At 55.6% G+C, this 19,803-nt stretch overlaps 1 protein-coding gene across 1 annotated transcript; it reads right to left on the minus strand.

Moving 5' to 3' along the window:
• Positions 1-714: 714 nt before the first annotated feature.
• GPR157 (G protein-coupled receptor 157) lies at positions 715-18,421 on the minus strand. Its single transcript, XM_042996540.1, has 4 exons — positions 18,039-18,421; positions 5,384-5,597; positions 2,760-2,954; positions 715-2,273 (listed from the first exon to the last, which is right to left on the minus strand). Exons 1-4 carry the CDS (start codon positions 18,419-18,421, stop codon positions 2,058-2,060), a joined length of 1,008 nt encoding a protein of 335 aa, XP_042852474.1. The 3' UTR covers positions 715-2,057.
• Between the last annotated feature and the right edge of the window lie 1,382 nt (positions 18,422-19,803).

The following is a 19,803-nucleotide window of genomic DNA, read 5'->3' on the forward strand; positions in this document are numbered from 1 at the left end:
TCCATTCTAGAAGCTAATGTGAAGGTCTTTATGAGCCATGTGCCCAGGACCTGCTGTATCGTCTTTAACCCCGGATTCCTCTTACACTGGCCGCTTCTGTAAGGAGACCGTGCCCCTGACAAGTAGCTTTCTGTAGGGCAGCCCGGGGCTTCTAGTCCCTAAGGGGATGACTGCCTCTTGCTGATTTTCATAAAGAAAACCTTTTCTTTAAAAAAAAAAAAAAAAAAAAAAAAAAGGAAACCCAAAAAAAAGCATTTTGGACCTAGTTCTGTCGACAACTCTTCTTTTCCCATTGTCTTCCTGTGACGGATTTTGCTTTTAAGAAGAAACTAGGAGGGGCGCCTGGGTGGCTCAGTCGGTTGGGCGGCCGACTTCGGCTCAGGTCATGATCTCGCGGTCCGTGAGTTCGAGCCCCGAGTTGGGCTCTGTGCTGACAGCTCGGAGCCTGGAGTCTGTTTCAGATTCTGTGTCTCCCTCTCTCTCTGCCCCTCCCCCGTTCATGCTCTGTCTCTCTCTGTCTCAAAAATAAATAAACGTTAAAAAAAAATTTTTTTAAAAAACAGAATAAAATAGGAATCAACAGAGCACCTGGGTGGCTGAGTCGCCCAACTCTTGATTTCGGCTCGGGTTATGATCTCACGGTCCGTGAGTTCAAGCCCCATGTCAGGCTCTCTCCCTCTCTCTCTCTGCCCCTCCCACGCACTCTCACTCTCTCTCAAAATAAATAAACTTAAAAAAAAAAATAAAAAGGAACCAACAGTATGAGGAGGCTTTGGCTTTAATCCAGAACCGTTTTCCAGGTTCAGAAGATCGTTTCGGTTTTGCCGAGTTCTGACGGAGCCCAGGGGACGGACAGGTGTGGGGTAAAGTGGCACTTTCCCTCCGCAAGCCTCCTGCGGTGATTTCTGTGACTTAACAGAGAAACTGTTTCCTGAAACGCGAGGAAATTGTTCCTGGAAGAGCCGTGAATATAGAGAGAGACACAGACGCTTATTTGAAATCCTTTTCTCTTAAATGTAAATCGTCATTCCCGTGATGCATGTGTCACTTCCCCCAACCAACGCCCCAAACCTTCCCCTTCAGGTTGGAGTTCGTATTTGGATCATTCACGGACTCCCTGGTCACCTTTCCTATAAAAAACTAAAGCAGGGAGTGAATAAACTGGCTCCCTCCCCATCTCAGTGTTCACAAGGGCAGACCGGAGGGGCAGTGGGCATCCACGGGGATTCTCTGCAACGGCCTCTTCCTGTCCCTGTCCTAGCTCTTGCGTTGGACGAGGGAACCTGTATTTTAAGTGACCGGTGAAGGGAGGGCCTGGGTTCCGGCCTGTGCTTGAAATTCAGACACAATCTGCATCAAGGGTTGGCAACCCATACAGACCTTCTGGGGGGCCCCAGGGAGACCGGCCGCCCGGCGCCGTTGTGTTGGGCTCACGTGGTCACCGGGAAACCTCCCGGGGAAACCTTCGACCTGCTTAAAGGGAACTGGCTCTTTCACTGACGAGCAAAGCTCTCTGCGAAAAAAAGCTGGGCTCTCCCGGAAATCTCAATGCCCCCCGACAAACCAAAAATCCGCTTCACGACATCTAAGTGGGGGACGCATCTCTGACACCCCCTGCCATTTTATTTAGGATGAGTGCACGGTATCCACATCTCACTGTGCTCTCCTCCCCACAGGCGTGGGCCCCTCGAACTGTAAACAGTGCTGTGCGCGGTCCCGGGGCCGATGACCGCTGGAGCGCGGGGCGACCTGAAAGTGACCTCGTGCCACCGGCTGCCCTGAATCTCACGGCCGACCCTCCTGCAGACGAGTACCCCTCCGAGCGAGCGCAGCAGGACACGGGCGGGCGGGCGTGAGTGGGGATGAGCCCCCGGAGGCTCTAGGAGGTAGAAGGAGCTGAGTTTGCTGGCTGCCCTCCCCACCGGGCGTCAAGAGCGTGAAAAGCAGAAGGTTAATAGTTCCGCAGCCATCCGGCCGCACGCCCTGCAGCGGGGACTCCCGGAACCACCTGTCCCCAGGTAGGCAGCACCTGTGCACGGAACCGGGCAGGGAACAGCTCAGGTGACTGGAAGTTCATCTGGGGTGTGTCTGGATCCCTGAGATTCGCCGGTCTTGGAGGGCGCAGGAGGCTTGGGAGGGCCAGCCGGGCTCTGGGCGGAAGGCTGGGAAGGGCAGCAGCGGCAGCAGACAGAGAAGAGCCGGGTTCGGACGGCGTGGGTGCAGAGGACGAACATGATGCAGTTGGCACCGCCCTGAAATGTGTTCCCGATCCCCTGTCAGGGAGAAAAGAGGCCTGAGTGCCGCGGCTGGAGTGGGGGGGGGGGGTCTTAAACCCACACGCAAGGGGGCCGGGAGGTGCCGCGGACCCCAGAGCCCTGTCCTCCACCCCCCGAGGCGGGTCTGGAGCGCAGGCCTGGCCCAGACCTGTATCCCCAGGTCTTCTGGGTTGGGAAGGACAGGATCGGTCAACTCAGCCGGGGCTGCTCCTAGGCCACGGGGGAGAGCACCTTCATGCCCCTGGGCTGCACGACAACCTCACCGCCCTTCCACCTTCTCTCACCAAGGCTAGCCCTGTCTCGGGCAGCGGGGGGAGGCACCGTGCATCCGAGATCCCTGCCAGCCCCGGGCTGGCTGGTGCGCTGGGATGCACCTGCTCTGCGGCTGGAGGAGGGGCGGAGGGGGGGGGGTGGCGGCGAGGGGCACGGGACCCAGCGCCAGAGCAGTCAGGACCCAGGACCGGGGAGGGCAGGCCTGCGTACGTGCAGGACGACCAGCACTGGCGACTGCACCGCCGGGGAGCCACAGAGGGTCAGGACGAATCGCACGGTGCTCCAGACCCGGAGGCAAATGAAGATGAGCGGAATGAGGACCAGCTTCTTGTCGGCCGCCGAGGCGTGGCGCCGAAGCCTGTGCTCCTCGGAGAGGATGGGCCGGTACTCCGAGAGCGCCTCGTGCTGTGTTGGGGGGACACAGAGAACAGGCGTGAGCCAGGCTCAAAAGACATCAGAATCCGGACGTTCTGGCCACTGCCACTGCCAGAGGCAGCCTGGTCCAAGCACCATCACCGCCTCTCCGGGTACTTGCGACTCCCTCTTACCGGTCTTCCTCCATCACCCTCCCCACCCCCCCCTCCTCCCAGCGCAGTCTTGTTCTTGGCACAACACGGTTCCTTGAACACCTAAGTCAGGTTCAGCCGGTCCGCCACTTAAAGGTCTCCCCGCTTCATACGTTCCTGACACGGCCTAGCTCTGACCTAGCTTTCCCCTGGTTCCCTCCAGCCACTCAGGCCTCCTGGTTATTCCCCAAACTTACACCAGGCACACCCTGGCCGCAGGGCCTCTGCACTAGCTGTTTCCTCCATCCCCCCACCCACCCTCTTCAAGTGTTTGCTCAATGTCGCCCCCTGGAGGAGGTCTATCCTGACAACGGCTTTTAAAGTGCAAAGGCATTTCCCGGGTTGTGCTGTCCCCACAGTCAGCTCTTTATTTTCGCCTGTTTTTTCGTAGCTCTTGCCATCCTCCTTCCTAGATGCCATTCATCCTTGTTTATCAGGCCTGTTGCTGATGATGGTCCTGTCCTCCCCTCCAGATTGCAAGCCCACCCAGGCTGCAAAGGCCTGTGAAGGAGGGGGCTCCACCCAAAGCTGGGGGAGAAAGGAAAGGTGAGCGGGCACAGGCTTTTGGCTTCCCGATTCCTGGGAACACCCTTCAGTGAGAGGACGGGGAGGCTCCATTTCCAGATTGCAGCTGAACTTCTAAAAAGAGATGAAGCTCCTCATAACAAAGATGTGTTTTTGAGCCTGGCCCTGTGTCCGGGACCCTGAAAGCCCAGGGGAGGGGAGAAGCCACACGTCTTGGCACCTCTGAGCACCCAAGCTGCTGCACCTCACCTGCTCGGGGCACCTGCTTCCTCCCTTCCTCCCCTGGGGCGACAGCAGCAGCCCTCTAGAACCCAGGGAGCCTGGGGGAGCAGGCTGGCCCTTCCAGAACCCAGGCAGCCTGGGGGGTAGGGGAGTAGCGGGGGCCCTTCCAGGACCTGGGGAGCCTGGGGGAGCAGGGTGGCTGTCCTCTCCCTTGCAAAGCTTCCTAGCTGGAGGCAGACAACAGCCCATACACCTCCCCGCTGGCTAGTCTTCCCGTTTTCTGGAAACACTTGCAGAATTGTAAGAGAGAACCCCTTCTCCTGTGGGGTGCTCGAAGGCACCGCACCAGGTCTCCCACCAGGGTGGGTTGGGGGCGGGGGGAGGTCAAGGAAGAAGACAGACACACAGAAGGGCAGCTCCACAGGGGCGGCCTGGGAGGCTTCATCAGGGAGCCCAGAACCTTCCCAGGGTAAAAAGGAGCCAAGAAGGGAGTCCCGGACCACCAGGAGACCAGCGAGGAGACAGATTTCAGACCAGTCGGTTGGCAGCCCCAGCGGCGCCAGAAGAGGCTGTTAGGGAGGTGGGCGGCAGTGACATTTCTGCGTAAAAAGACAGCCCGAAGTCTAGACTCCGAAGTCGCCGGTGGGAGCCGCGGGGAGCCCCCTACGAGCTGGGAAACGGCTGCCGAGTCACAGGACGCCGGGAGACCGGACCGGGGACACGGTCCCTGCAGGTCCAGCCCGACACAGGGGCGAAAAGAAGGCCCCGCCCCCGGCGGCCGCAGCAGCCCCGGCCCGAGCTCGGACGCCCCGCTCGGCTCCGCGAACTGGTGGCGCTCGGTCCCCGTCGCCGTCCCCGTGCGGCCCCACCGCCACCCGCCCCGCAGCGCCTCCGCCGGCAGGACGCCCGTACTGCACGCCCGCAGAGCCGGCAGGACCAGGGACCATTTGGCCACTTCGTGGGAGGAACAGCTTTCTTGCCTGAATTTCCGGCCAGCGCAGCTCGTGCTCTCTGAGCTCCCGAGACCCCGAAGAGCCCCCCATTTATGACACGCTTTTAACGACCACAGCTAACGCGGTGAGGCGTCTGTGTCGCCGGTTACGAAATTCCACGCCCTCCTCTTCCAGGGGCGTCCAAGTTCGCCCGCTCCCCGAGCAGTTCAACGCTCTTGGAGGTGGAGCAACCCCGGCGGCCTGCCAGGAGGGGGCAGCAGAGGCCTATGCGCCGAACACAGGCGGGGGCGCTCGCCTCCGCTCCCGGACTCCACGCACCGTGGCTCTGGCCTCAGGGTCTGCGCGAGTCTGGGGAGCCCCTCGGCCTCTGCCAGTCTCCGTTTCCTCATCCACAACGGAGGAGTGACAGGACCCGCTCCTGCCAGGGCCGCGTGATTAGCCAACCATTCGGCCCACGATGCACCATCCCGGCTTGTCCCCGAGGTGGCCGAGCCCAGCACCGGGCTGCCGGGCACAGTGGCCACAGGGAGGTCTGGGCTGGGGGGCTGGGGGGGCCGCAGGTACCTACCGCCCTGTTTATGTGCTTCCTGATGAGGAGGTAAAGCACGGGCAGCGTGACGTAGGCCAGCATCTCCCACAGCTTCCCGGTCAGCAACATCCACAGGACGCGGTCCTCTGCGTCCAAGTCGATCCAGCACCAGCCGACCGACACGTCCGAGGCATCATAGCCGATCTTCTTCAGAGCGACAGCTGCCACGGTGATGGCCAGTGGGACCCCCCAGCTGAGGAACAAGGGACAAAGGGGACGCTGCGAGGTCAGGCCCCGCTCCCGGCAAAGCCGGCAGGGGCGAAGCGAGCGGATGCTCTGCGGACAGATCGGTGCTCTCCAAACCCTGCACCTCACAGCAGAGAGGCGGGCAGGAATCCTCGAATCCCCCACCCCGGCCCCGCTCCGCCCAAGCCCTGCCAGGCCCACCCGAATGTCACGGAGCTCGGGTAATAGGACACAGGGATGTCCCGGCTTCCTGCCTGGATAGACACCACCCCCACCTCCCTCAGAGGCCGGGTTCTGATTCAGAATTGCTGGGCTCCTTGCAGACGGGCACGAGAACGCTGCGGTGTGGGGAGGGCAGCTCCTTCCTGCCCCCAAGGGGCCTGCATGGCAGCACACAGACACCGGCCCATGTGCCCATGGCTCGCCCACACACCCCATAAACAGCCAGGCCCCCCTTGGTCCCTTGCACACACGGGCAGCTTGGGTTGCCCGAGCAGAGGGTTCCAGGGCCCCGTGCACCTGCAGCCGTTTCTAGAAGGGGAAACAAGGGCTTTGGGTGGACACATGTCTATGGCCCAGAGGCCTCCTTGCTCCAAGAGAAGGGGGTATCCCTGGAAAAGGGGGCCCCCTAAAGCATAAAACCTGGGGCAGGGACCCCCTCTCACAGAAGCACAGGGCTGACATTGTGGGAGCTCACCCTGATGGCAACCCAGCAGGATGAGGGCCAGGCCCCAGGGTGCTTCCTGGTGTCCCCGCACCAGTCTGCTGGCAAAACATTTGAAACGGGACAGGGGGACACCCAGAAGCTTCATGGTGGCACGAGGGGTGGTTAGGAGCCTGGGCTGTGACGCCACAGGCTGGGTCCAAGTTGGCCCTGCCCCCACTCGGCCTCAACACATCAGTGTCTTTCCCCACCAAGTGGGGTTGAGAACCGGACCTGGGACCGAGTAGGTCATTATGAGATCGCCAGTAAAGATTGGCGTGTGCCTGGCACACAGGACTGGGTAAGTGTGTCAGAGTATCTGACCGCTGTCCTGGGTCATGACTGACGGCCCAGGATTCCGGCCTATGGTGCAGGTGCCAGGAATGTGGGAGGCCCACGCAGTTTCTGCCCCCTGGAATAGTACACACGGGCCCGTGTCCCAGGTCAGTCACTGAAGGACAAGCACTACGTAAACAGGACACGGTCTTCAGTAAAATGCTTAGTTCAGAAATCGGTTATATATACATATATATGTATATACGAAGTTACATAGGTATATATGAAGTTTATTTATTTTGAGAGAGAAAGAGAGTGAGTGCAGAGGAAGGACAGAGAGAGGGGGCAGAGGATCCGAAGCAGGCTCCAGGCTCTGAGCTGTCAGCACAGAGCCTGACATGGGACTCAACCCCATGAACCTCGAGATCATGACCTGAGCTGAAGTTGGACACTTAACCCACTGAGCCACCCAGGTGCCCCGGAAATCAGTTATATTTTGAGAGCAACAGCAGCTCTTTTTAATTTTATTTATCTTTTTATTTATTTACTATTATAAGTAATCTCTCCACTCAAAGTGGGGCTCGAACTCACGACCCCGAGGTCAGGAGCTGCATGCTCTTCTGGCTGAGCCAGCCAGCAGCGGCTCTTTTTGAGAGAAAGTTGTGGAATAATGATGAGACCGAGGCTGTGCATTAGTCTTGCCAAACTGAGAAGTGCTGGGGTCAATCAGAGTCTCTAAATGCTGCGGGGGCTAGGGTGGAACAGAAGGGAGGAAGCCAACTCCCGGACCTGGGAAGGACTCGGCGTGGGGCACTTTCAGAACAGAGGTGCCTGTTCAACCTGCCCCTGTCCCCACCCTGGCCTCTGGGGGGGCCCAGACAGGAGCAGGAGGATAGCGTCACTGTACCTCTGCACCCCGGCCTCTGCTCGCCCAACGGCGGGAGGGGAGGCGGGACGCAGCCTGTCTTTCTTGAGGTCACCAAGGCACAGAAGGGCCAAAAACCCCCACAGAAATTAAAGGGTTATGAGAAAGGTACCAAGTTAGCCCCGGGAGTCTGTCCATTTTAAATGCCTGTTCTGTCAGTTAGTCATCTGTTTAGCTGATATATATTAGCGTCAAACTGTTGTGTCGTAATAAAGGGTTACCCTACAAAACCAAAGCTCATGCCATCCTGGGGCCCGGGACAACATATGTCACAGCTATGAGCTCCATGAGGGCAGGTGCAGGGCTCTTTCCAGCATCTAGAACAGCTCCCGGCACCTGGTAGGGGCTAAACAAGGACCTGCTGAATGAATGAATGAATGAATGAATGGAGTTTGAGCCAAGTGACTGAGACAGCTTTCCCCAATTTACTCCTTAACTATTCATTGCAAGGACATGATTGTCATTGAAAAGGAAATAAGAGGCTTTATAAAGTACTAAACTGCAATCCTGAAGTTATTTGTGTTTCGACCACTTTATGGTTTACGGGGTTCCTCCTAGCGGAGGGGTGCCCCCAGGCTGGAAGGAAGGGAGAGCACAGAGCAGGAAGAAGGAACCGCTCAGTCAGCAGGGACTCCTCCTCTGTCAGCATCCTGACGGCGCTCACAAGGAGACCTGGGCCCCACACGGAGACGGACCCTGCTCTGTGACTTGTCATAGGAAAGCTACGAAGTGATGGGTTTGTATATCCTGTGTATCCTGGGTTGCACCTGGAGCTAAGTTTGTGTTGGGAAAGGGCCAGAGAGAAGACCAAACAGGTAGAGGGCTTTCAAGGGTTGAGAACGTGGGTTGATCGGGGCGCCAGGGTGGCTCAGTTGGTGAATCAGGTCATGATCTCACGGTCGGTGGGTTGGAGTTCTGCTGTCAGCGTGGAGCCCGCTTTGGATCTTCTGTCTCCCCCTCTCTCTGCCCCTCCCTTACATGCACGCTTTCTCTCTCTCTCTCGAAAATAAATAAACATTATAAAAAATACATCCTAGGAACGTGGGTTGATCAATCAGAGTCACTATTTGAACATAAGCACAGACGGGCAGAAGCTGTTTGGGGAGGTATTTAAGGGGGAGCCGGGAAGAAGAGGTAACGTGAGGGAAGGGTGGGAATAGAGTGGGAGGGAGGGAGAGCCTAGTAACCCACAAAGCAGGTTCTGCCCGACTTGTAATTTATGGGTATGGGCTGGCGTGCTGGCGATGTTTAACAACCGGCTCTCCGCAAAGAGTGTATTTGTGTGTGTGTGTGTGTGTGTGTGTGTGTGTGTGTGTGGTAGGAATGCATGTACATATACGTGTCTCATTAATGTAACTGACACCAAATGTGTGAAGCACACGATCTGTAAATAATATAGACGACACAGTCCTCCTTGTGACTTCTAAAGAGCCAACTGAGTCTCACAAAACGCGTTAGTTGGTCTGTGCCGACACCCTGTGGTGGCAGTTGCCAAATGAAAGTAGTCCCATGATGTGAAGTTGGTTGTGTTTTCATTTCCCTTCCCGAATAAGATGAACGTAAAAAGGGAAACCTAAGAGACAAGACCAGTGCGGGAACGCCTCTTCTCACCCTCTTAAATACCCAGCTTCCTGCCTGCCCCAGCGGGGTTACTATCTCTGCTGAAGTCCTCACAAGGAACACTTCGTAAGTGTAATCTTCACTAACATCTTCTCCGTTCCCGTAAGTCTAGATCCAGCAAACTATGGCCCGAGGTCTGTTTTTTTTTAAATAAAGTTTTATTGCAGGACAGCCTCATTTACACTCGCTTGTGTACATGTGTATGGCTGCTCTCAGGCCACAGAGAGAGCAGGAGTTGGAGAGGTGCGACTGAGATAAGGCGGAAAAGACCTACTAGCTGGTTCTTCACAGGGAAAGGCTGCTGACCTCTGCTCTTCGCAATCGACAAAACAATAAACCAGCCCCTGATCTGGAGGGGCTGCCATTTTCCACGGTGTAAACATCCCCACTGTGGCTAATTTCAAGCCGCCAATACATGGTAGGGAACAGATGTGCAGCATGCCCAACAGTATTCCCCCTGCACAGAGACAATAGTTGTAAATCACCTCAAGTGTACGGATAAGAGTAAAATCATTAAGATGTAATTCTTGGCATTTTGGTTACTCTTTTTAAAGTAACTTACTCTAAGTTTACATACTTTACTTTTTGCTAATGGCTGTATTTAACAATCAGCTCATAAAATGCCCTAAAATTTAACGACTGGGGTCTCTCCGGCTGGCTCAGGACAACCACTGGACAGAGGATAAAAACGGATAAGAAGCTGCAAGACGCCCTGTGTTCTTAACCTGTAGAGTGAGAAGACAGTCAGTATTTTGGGCAACCTCGGATAAGCCGAGCCATTCTCTGGCCAGGTGACCAGCCGGAGTTGTAGGCGCCATGAATCCGGAAGGCATTCCACCAAGACATGCGCGACATGATCCCTGCTTTCCAGAAGGGTGTACTGGCAGGTACCATGCCACAGTTTTTTCTTTTCCCTCCCCCCAAAGAAGCCATCAACCAAAACATTAACAAAATCAGGACAAGTAAAATATAGCTGAATAGCAGCACGTGAAAAAGACCAAGGGCTGTAGTTGATTATGACCTAAAAACTCATGTGGTCAGAGGGATCACCCTGGTGCTCAGATGGGGCAGATCAGAACCGCCGGGGAACTCTCCCGCCTCCGTGTGGACACTTGAGACCCGCATTCTAAATCTGAGATGGTTAAGCCAAGCACGTCAGGAGATGCTGGGCCTTCCTTGGGCCATCCTCAGATGTTTAAAGACCCCTGATGAGGTCCGGCTAGGACCTGACCTAGGAGATGGGGTCAGGAGGCTGGAGGAAAGGGCAAGGCGTCTTGCTCGATCCCCAAACTGAGGGCTGGACTGACCCACATGCAGGGGAGGCTATGAAAGGTGTCTGGAGAGGGACAGGATTAAAGCAGGTGACTGATAAGGCCCTTTGTCTCCAAACCTGTGACTCTGAGAAGCAGGGCTGGGGGCACGTAGATGGAGGGAGCCCGAAGACCACACGCTGAGCAGAGTCCCTCACTTGGAGGGGTAACCTAGAGGTTCTTCGAGAGGTGCCCACACCCCCTCACTCGTGTTCACCTGGAAACCAAGGCCAGACTCCAAGTCGGACTCATTCTCCCTCGGAGGCTGTTAAGGGCTGAGTTGCGTCCCCCTCAAAATTCATATGTTGACGTCCTAACCCCAGTAGCTCAGGATGTGACCGTAGTTGGAGATGGGGGTCTTTAGAGAGGTGATTAAGTTAGAATGGTCTGTAAGGTGGGCCCTAATCCAGAACGACTGCTGTCCTTAGAAGAGACTGAGATACAGACACACACACACACACACACACACACAGAACGCAAAGCAGGCTCCAGGCTCTGAGATGTCAGCACAGAGCCCGACGCGGGGCTCGAACTCGCGAACACCGAGATTGTGCCCTGAGTCGAAGTCGGAGGCTTAACTGACTGAGCCACCCAGGCGCCCCAGAGAGGCTTTCTACAAACTCTGCAGGAGAGACACGTGCCAGCTCCTGGGGACCCCACCACATCCGGTCGGACAGAGCTGGTGGGGGGCCCTCGGTAAGCTTAGGGGAGGGGTGAACAGACAAAAAGCCATTCAGATCTACCAAGAGCTTAGCTCCTCCTTGGAACTTGGCATCCTCTTGCTTTTCAGTCTCCTCCAGAGGAGCAGAACCGGGGGCACCACAGGATGAGCCGGGTGGTGAGTAAGCCATCCCTAACACCTGCATTCCCTGGCATGTGTCAGATGACCGTGAGCAGGGGTGGCCCGTCCCCAGGACAGTGATGCTCTGGGTTTCCCTTGGGAGTCCCCAGCTCTGCCCACATGGGGATCTTCTGTTAAATGGTCTCTGAAACCTCTCCCACTGGAGTCATGGGGGGGGGGGGGACACCTGCAGGGGCAGGGACAGTTCTACTTTAGCACACAGATGGGGAGAACCTTCCACCCGCCGCCTGAAAGGTCTGCTCAGTCATCTGCCCCCACCCCAAACCTCACTCTTCCCACAGATCTTTCTGCAAGGGGGTTGGCCCCTGCTGGGAAAGAAACAGGAGCCTTTCCCAGTGCCTGGTCTACGTGCCGTGTGGCCCACGGAAGGCCTTGACCGTTAACTCAAAAACTGCCTTGAGAACAAAACTATCGGGCAACAATGTGCCGATTTAGAAAGCACTTGGTGGCAGGACAGAGCCAGGCCCGGAGGGAGGCGCAGCTGCAAGGAGCCGGGCCTGGTGAAAGGAGTCACAAGGCCCGTGGCCGCCTAGAGGTTTCTTCCCGGGAACAATGGGCACTTATTGCTGAGTGTGGGGCAGAGGGGTGGGTCGTGGGAGAAGCGCAGGGAGCCGGCCACTGCCCAGGCCACCATGAGGTCGCTCCGCAGCTCTGGCCGCAGAAGGGAGTGGGGTGTCTGTCCAAAGGGACTCTGAAGCACACACACCTGGGCACACCTCTGCAGCCCCGGGGCCGGTGGGCATCAGGGAGCCACGCTGCCACGCTCGGAGCCACTCTCCTGGCCGTCCGGGTCCTGGCTGACTGGACGCCGGGGAAGGACGGGCAGAGTCTGACCTTGCCCGGGCAGGAAGGTCAAGGGCAGCCTCTGGTGCTGCGCCCAGTATCCCGTGAACACGAAACGCTGTGCAGAGACCTCACGAGGCAGCAGTGCCCTCTGAAGACTTTTTAGGGGGAACAGGTAAAGCCAGCCCAATTCTTGTTATTTTGGGGAGCACTGGCTGACACGGGGTGCTGTTCATGCAGCTGCTACCTGCGCCCCTCACTCAGACGCACCTGCCTGGGGCCTCGTCTCTGGGCCCCACGGTGAGCTAGCTTCCCACCAGAGAGCTCAGAGGATCTTCCCCTTTGTGGCCCCTGTTTCCCCTTTTGTCTACATTAGAACTTCCCGCTCCCCACAGCATGGGCCTTTTTATTTTTATTTTTAAGTTTATTTATTCATTTTGAGCTTGAGCCAGGGAGGGGTAGAGAGAGGGGGAGAGAAAGAATCCCAAGCACAGACCCTGAAGTGGGGCTCCGAGCCACGAACCCTGAGATCGTAACCTAAGCCGAAATCAAGCTTAACCCACTGAGCCACCCAGGCGCCCCTCCCCTCACGGCAGGGATCTCGATGGTGAACTTGCGGTGGGTGCCGTAGACTCTTCCTCCAGAACCCCCAAGCAACCTCTGGAGTGGGCGGGGCCGCGTGCCCCCATCCTCTCCCACCTCAGTGATGCCAGAAGAAACCCTAAGGCTGCTTGAGGCGGCCAGGACCCTTCCTTCTGACTTGGTGAAATGAGGCGCCCCTCCCCGCCCCACCCCTCCACCCCTCCCACCTTCCTCCAGTGGTCACAGGACACACAGGGACAGCTGGCACAGTGGCGCCTGGGCACACAGGTGCAGGGGACAGTTCACTGACCCTGAAGGAGCCCACCACCCCGTGCGGGGGGACCGGAGCGGACAACTGCTTTCGGAAGGCAGGGCGTGAGTGATCCCCAGGGGGACCGGGATGGTTTCTGGCCAACCTGGCTTATCTGACCAGAAGAGAACTCCCCCCCCCCACCCCACCCCCCCACCCCCCCGCTCACCACAGCTCTAGGCCCTTCTAAGAGGTGCGAATTGTAAAGGGTCCCCGATGCATGTCCCGGTGAATGTAAAACATGGGGTGACTGTGTCAGGCTGCCTCAGCAGCTAAGATACAGCAGGGAGGGACTTCTTACTACAGGGATTTCCCTTTCATGCTGCCTATTCTCACACAACCTTAAAAAGGCAACCAAAAACAGGAAGTTCACTTCAGAACACTGTCAGGTTCAATGTATGCTAAACGAGCGAGGGGGTTAAGTTTGAGGAGTGACAGATCTTTATCGCAACGAGATATTTACTCATCACAAAGGGGAAAACAGTAACTGCAGTGCAAAACTGACAGGCAACACCTTAATCAGGCCATCAAAGTTAATATCACCCGATGGCGGGGGGAATCAAAGTCACCCGGGGAAGGGGGCAATGAGAAGACGGTGCTTCTGTGAGATTCCAGCCAAAGGACAGGACCTGAAACCACTCTTGGGGAAGCAGCTGCCAGCCCGGCAGAGGGACTTTCTGCAAAACAGACCCGTACTCTTCAGGGGCGCCTGGGCGGCTCGGTAGGTTGAGCGTCCGACTTCGGCTCGGGTCATGATCTCCTAGTTTGTGGGTTCGAGCCCCGCATCGGGATCTGTGCTGACAGCTCAGAGCCTGAAGCCTGCTTCGGATTCTGTGTCTCCCTCTCTCTCTCTGCCCCTCCCCTGCTCGCACCCCCCCCCCAAAATAAAATAAACATTAAAAAAATTAAAACAAAACAAAAAACCCAGACCTGTAACTCTTCAAAAAAGTCAGTGTTGTGAAACACTAGGAAAGACGGGAGAACTGTTGCAGATTGAAAGAGAGTAAAGAGACCCGACAACTAAACCAAACACAAGCCCAGGTTTCCCTCTGCTGTCGGGGACATTCGCAGAAGACAAAGTCTCTGTGATGTCCACTGTCAGAGAGCATTGTTCCGTGCTGTACTGTTTTCCTGCTTTTGGAAGGTTTATGTGGTTACTTAAGAGACCATTCCTTTCTTTTGGAAACATACACTAAAGGATTTAGGGGTTCTGGGGACATCAGTTTACAACTTACTCTTTTTTTTTTTTTTTAATATTTATTTTTGAGAGGCAGAGTGTGCAGGGGGTGGGGGCAGAGAGAGAGGGAGACAGAGGATCCGAAGCAAGCTCTGCTGATAGCAGAGCCTGATGTGGGGCTTGATCTTACAGACTGTGAGATCATAACCTGAGCCCAAGTTGGCTGCTCAACCGACTAGAGCCACCCAGGCGCCCCAAGTCTCCAGCTTACTCTTAAATGGCCCCAGAAAAATAACTGCAGAGGACAAAGCAAACACGATAAAATGTTAACAATGGTGGAAATCTGGAACGTCAAAAATAAATTGTTTCATGACACCTCAATTTTTAAAATTATCATCAGGCCAAGAGACAAGATGGGATCATAAACAGAGGACGGACCCTCTAGCCCCGAGCCTCCCATTCAAGGTTCTGTGACCTGGGGCAAGTCTCACCAGCTGTGACAGGAGGGTGACCATCCTGCCTGGCCCCTGGGTCACTGGCTAAGGAATGGAACGCATTTTGCAAGACGTCAGGAGCCAGATGCAGGCTTGTGATGAGATACCGTGTCCATGAGGATAAAGTGTAAGCAGCCCTCCTCCAAAGCGGGGAAAAAAAAGTCTTTCTGTAAAGGCAACCTGGTCAGTTATTACGATGGGGTCTTGGGGGCACTGCAGGCTCTTGCTGGGAAGTGGTGTATGGGCAGGATTCTATCCCGCCTCCTGCTTTATTTACATGGTTGCCTTCAGTTTTATAGATGGATTTTTTCATTTATATCATACCGTTCAAAAAACACGACTTAAAGAGTTCGCAGCCAGTATCTAAAGGCTGTGTAACATTTCCGGTAGGATGCAATGTGTCATCTACTGTTCCCTGATTTTTTGGACATTCAAGTTGCTTCCAAATTCTCACACAAACTCCCCTGTATATACAGCTTTGAATGTATTTTGAATGATCTCTTTATTTATTTTTTTTTTTTAATTTTTTTTTTTTTTAACGTTTATTTATTTTTGGGACAGAGAGAGACAGAGCATGAACGGGGGAGGGGCAGAGAGAGAGGGAGACACAGAATCGGAAACAGGCTCCAGGCTCCGAGCCATCAGCCCAGAGCCTGACGCGGGGCTCGAACTCACGGGCCGCGAGATCGTGACCTGAGCTGAAGTCGGACGCTTAACCGACTGAGCCACCCAGGCGCCCCGAATGATCTCTTTAAAGATATATAGGATCCTATAAATAGGATCAGTGGATCAAGGAGTACTTTCTATGTGGATAATTCCAGTCTACATTGCCAGTAATAATGTAGGAAAATACCTGTTTTCCTGGCATTTATTGTGTTAGTATTCTACTTCACTATTTTTTTCTAATTCAATAACAAAATGGTACCTCACTGTTAAATAATTTGCATTATTTTGAGTATGAATGGAGTAAATTTTTCCCCACATGTTTATGAACTGTTTTGACTCCGTGTCTGGATGTGTCCTCTGTCCACTTATCAGGATATCTGCTGGTTTTTTGAAAAAATCATTTCAGGGGCGCCGGACTGGCTTAGGGGGCTGAGCGTGTGACTCTTGATCTCGGGGGTCATGAGTTCAAGACCCACGCTGGGTACAGAGATTACTTAAAAATAAAATCTTTTACAAAATCATTTCATAAAAGCTACAATAGACATGATCAACTGGAGGTCTGAAGAAGACTGATTTTCAGCAGTCTGAAATGGTGAAAAAGTGGATGACCGTGCAGCCTCTGTCTGAAGATGAGATTTCTCCTGCCAACAGGTCTTTAACAGTTATATGCTATTACTCCCAGGAGTGGCGCTGGAGAGGCCTTAGCAAGGTCATTAGCAAGACAGGCTGGGAGGATCTCAGTCAATAAATGAACCTGTTAGACAGGTTTTCTACCAATCCTCTTAGACCAGCCAGGAGCTAAGCACTAAGCTTCTGAAAGGGAACCCCAGAGAATAACTTGTCATTCTCCCTTCCTAGCTTGGATATAGATAATTTTCTCCTTCTCCTTCTTGTAATTTTCTTTTAAGTAGATGGATCACATTCAATGGGCAAGATGAACAATTCCCTTCTTTTCTGTGGCCAGCAAAAGGGGCTTTCTTAGGAGGCCTTTCCTAAGCATCACAGAAAACACCCCTAGGACTGAGCTGAAGGAACTCCCAACTCGGGTTCATCAGGAAATGTATCTTCTATAGGATCTGTACTAGGTTCTCTTTATCCCTTAAAAAACACATTGTAATATATATATATATATATATATATATATATTATTTTTTTTTTTTTTTTTTTTTTTTTTTTTTTTTTTTTTTTTGTAAGAGGGGGAAAAAAAGAGAAGAGATTCTTGGCAAAGAAAGCCAGTCGGAGGCTTGATTTCTCAAGTACATGTGAACTCTAGTCTACATGCCAGCCACACCCAGCCAGACTGCTAAGGACTGGGTCTCTGGCCTGGACACAGAGCTCAGGGGGGTGCTGCAAGGGGAGGAAAGGCAGCCCCTGTGAGTCCCTGCAGCATCTGAGGTCCTGTCTCACTCCTTGCCAAGCTTTTGACATGAACAGCTGAGAAGCAGGCCATTTAGTTTCCCAGGGACCAGCTGGCCTTCATCCAGCAGTTCTGAGACCTAGAGGTCAAGTGACTCCTGCAGACTTGTGATCTCACTGTTGTGACACCCAGGTGACCTGTCTCTACCAAACTGCTGAGTGTCCTCAGTCCCATGGAAAGCACTCAAGTATTTAACAGAGATGTCCTATAATTAGGGCAGCACTAGGTGCACTCACTTTTTTTTAATGTTTAGTTATTTACTTTGAGAGAGAGAGAGAAGGGGGGCGGGGCAGAGAGAGGGAGAGAGAAAATCCCAAGCAGGCTCAACCTATCAGCACAGAGCCCGATGAAGGGCTCGAGCCTATGAACTGTTGAGATCATGACCTGAGCTAAAATCAAGAGTCAGATGCTCAGCTGACTGGGGCAGCCAGGCGCCCCAGTATTTGGTGCTCTTATCTGGGAGAGGAAAAAGGGCAAACGAGCCCTATAAGATTCCGGCCTTGGGTGCAGCACGGGACACCATCAGATGTCAGAATCTTGAAATTACACCAGGAAGGCGTAGGTGAGGGTGACCTAATGGGACGCTTCAATGCCAGGGCAGGGCACCGCCTGGGCTTCCTCTACTCCCATACACTCCAGGCAGCTGGGGGCCCTCTTCCAGACCAGTTTCTGCCACTGACCTCACCCTCAGAGATGCCGAACCCTACGAAGTCAAGATGGTCTGGGTCTAGAGACGAGCAAAGACAAAATAATGAAGACGGTCCTTTGCAAATCTTACAGCTGAGACACTGCAGGTAGCAGGGGGCAGCTAGCCTGGGAGTGGCTGAATGCATCACACCTCCTGTGGCACGGGGTGGGGGCCGGGAGCAGCTGCCCTCTCCAGCCTGGAGCCCAACCTAACTCATCTCTCGGCCTGGGAACGAGGCGCTTTTCCCCAAGGGCAGCAGAGATGGCCAGAACTTAGGGAAGGCATAAGGTGTCTTCCAAGTTACGAGGGCCGAGCTCTGGCCCCACCCCCACCCCCGCCCTCCAAGGGGCTGCGCTGAGGCACCCAACTCGCTGGGAGGCTCGGGCCAGGGCAGGCAGGAAGGGGCGCCCTCGGCGCTGACGCTCAGGACAGGTCCAACCTCTCCACCCGCATCGTCCCGCTGGCCCCGGGGCTGCCCCCTAACATGAGCAGACACGATCTGCCGGGCCCCCCGCCAGGGGTCCGACCGGGACGCGGGCGCCACAAGGGCGCGAGGGCCCCAGAGGCAGCAGGCAGGGCCCAGGCGGGGGGGGGGGGGTCGGGAACTCGAGCGAAGCGGCGCCGTTGTCACCCACCTGACCACGTGGAAGGCCCAGAGCAGGCGGCCGGTCCGAGGCTCGCGCGCCGAGCGGACGATGCTCAGGTACAGGTAGAGGGCGATGGCCACGGTCCAGAAGAAGGAGCTGGTGTTGGCGAAGGTGGAGAGCGCGCCCTGCAGCACGCAGTCCCACGAGGGGCCCGCGAAGTCCTGCAGCACCCCGTAGAAGTAGGAGGCGGCCGAGAGCAGGTCGGCCAGCGACAGGAAGAGCAGCAGGCGCCGTGCCCGGCTGCGCAGGTCGGGCCACAGGGCGTGCGTGGCCACCAGCAGGCCCGAGCCGAGCGCGGAGAGCGCGCACGACAGCAGCACCACGGCGCGCTCCGACGGCACCAGCTCGGTGGGCGGCGCGGGCGGCGGCATGGCCCGGCGGGCAGGGGGCCGGGGCCGCGGCGCCGCGGGGACAGAGGCCGGGCCGCGCGTGCGGCCGCCGCCGCCGCCGCCGCCGCCGTCTGGGCACCGACGCGCCCACAGCTCGCGCCCCGACCCCTCCCGGTCCCTCCGGGTCAGCGGCCCCGGCCCCGCCCTTCGCACCACCCCCGCGCCCTCCACGCTCCGCCCCGTGGCCCGCAGGTCCCGTTCCCGCCCCGCCCAGGTCCCAGCATCTCGCCCCGCCCTCACGCCCCGCCCCCGCGCCCTCACGCCCCGCCCCGTGGCCCCCAAGCGCCGTCCGAGACCCAGCGCCCGGACCCCGAGCCACGCCCCCACGCCCTCTAGGCTCCACCCCGTGGCTCCCGGGTCCCCTGCCGCGTCCCCGCGCCCCGCCCGGGCACCCTCCTCCCCGCCCCCTACGCCAGGGCTACCCCTGCTCCAGCCAGATGGCTAGGACACCCTGTCCTGGACGGGGAAGGACTGGCATTTCTAGGGCTACTATTACCTTCCTTCCTTGCAGCCAGCTTGTGTGCGGAGTGTGTGGTGGGTGGCGGAGGGAGGCATTCTTTCCACTAGTAACAGAAACAACGGTGGAGGACGAGCCTCATTCCTCATACAGTGGGCACCCGGAGCGTTCGCAGGGCAGGGATGGTTGCTTTGGGCAAGGGGTGTTTTCATTTTTTCTGGCAATGAGCACGCGATTTTTTAAAGTTAAGATTACTAGGGTTTGGTTTGGTTTTTTTCATGAAACACTAATTCCTGATTTGCTGGTTTTACTTTTTGGAACATTTCGTGTTTTTAAAAATTGAGATACCAATTACCTGCCATCAAATTGGCCCTTTGAAGCGTACCGTCCCGTAGTTTACGGTATATTCACAAGTCTGTGCAACCATCACTATCTAATTCCACATTTCATCACCTCAAAATGAAACTGTTAGCAGTCGTTGCCGACCTCTCCCTCCCCTCCGCTCCAGGCGATCACTAACCTACTTTCTGTGTCCATGGATTTGCTTGTTCTGGGCATTCACATAGATGCAATCAGATAGTAAGTTGTCTTTGGGGACTGGTTTCTTCCACGTGGCATGTTTTCAAGGTTCATCCACATTGCAGCTTGTTATCAATTATGTTGATAGCCCACTTTCCAGCTACTTTGAATAATGCTGTTACAAACATCTGCGTACAGGTTTTTGGGTGGACACATGTTCTCAATTCTTTGGGGTATGTACCTAGGAAGACAACTGCTGGTCATATGGTTACTCTGTGTCCAACTTTTTGAGGGACTGCCAGACTGTTATTCAAAGTGGCTACAGCTTTTTATATTCCTACAGCAATGCAGGAGGGTTCCAACGTCTCTCCACTTTCCTGACACTTTT

The sequence above is a fragment of the Panthera tigris genome, chromosome C1 (assembly GCF_018350195.1).
Source record: "Panthera tigris isolate Pti1 chromosome C1, P.tigris_Pti1_mat1.1, whole genome shotgun sequence".
Taxonomy (NCBI): Eukaryota; Metazoa; Chordata; class Mammalia; order Carnivora; family Felidae; genus Panthera; species Panthera tigris.

Coding starts and splice junctions, on each gene's coding strand:
- GPR157 (XM_042996540.1), bottom strand. CDS start 18,421: ATGCCGCCGCCCGCGCCGCCCACCGAGCTGGTGCCGTCGGAGCGCGCC. Junction 5,598..18,038: donor TGGGCCTTCCACGTGGTCAG/GTGGGTGACAAC, acceptor CTTGTTCCTCAG/CTGGGGGGTCCCACTGGCCA. Junction 2,955..5,383: donor GGAAGCACATAAACAGGGCG/GTAGGTACCTGC, acceptor CCCCCAACACAG/CACGAGGCGCTCTCGGAGTA.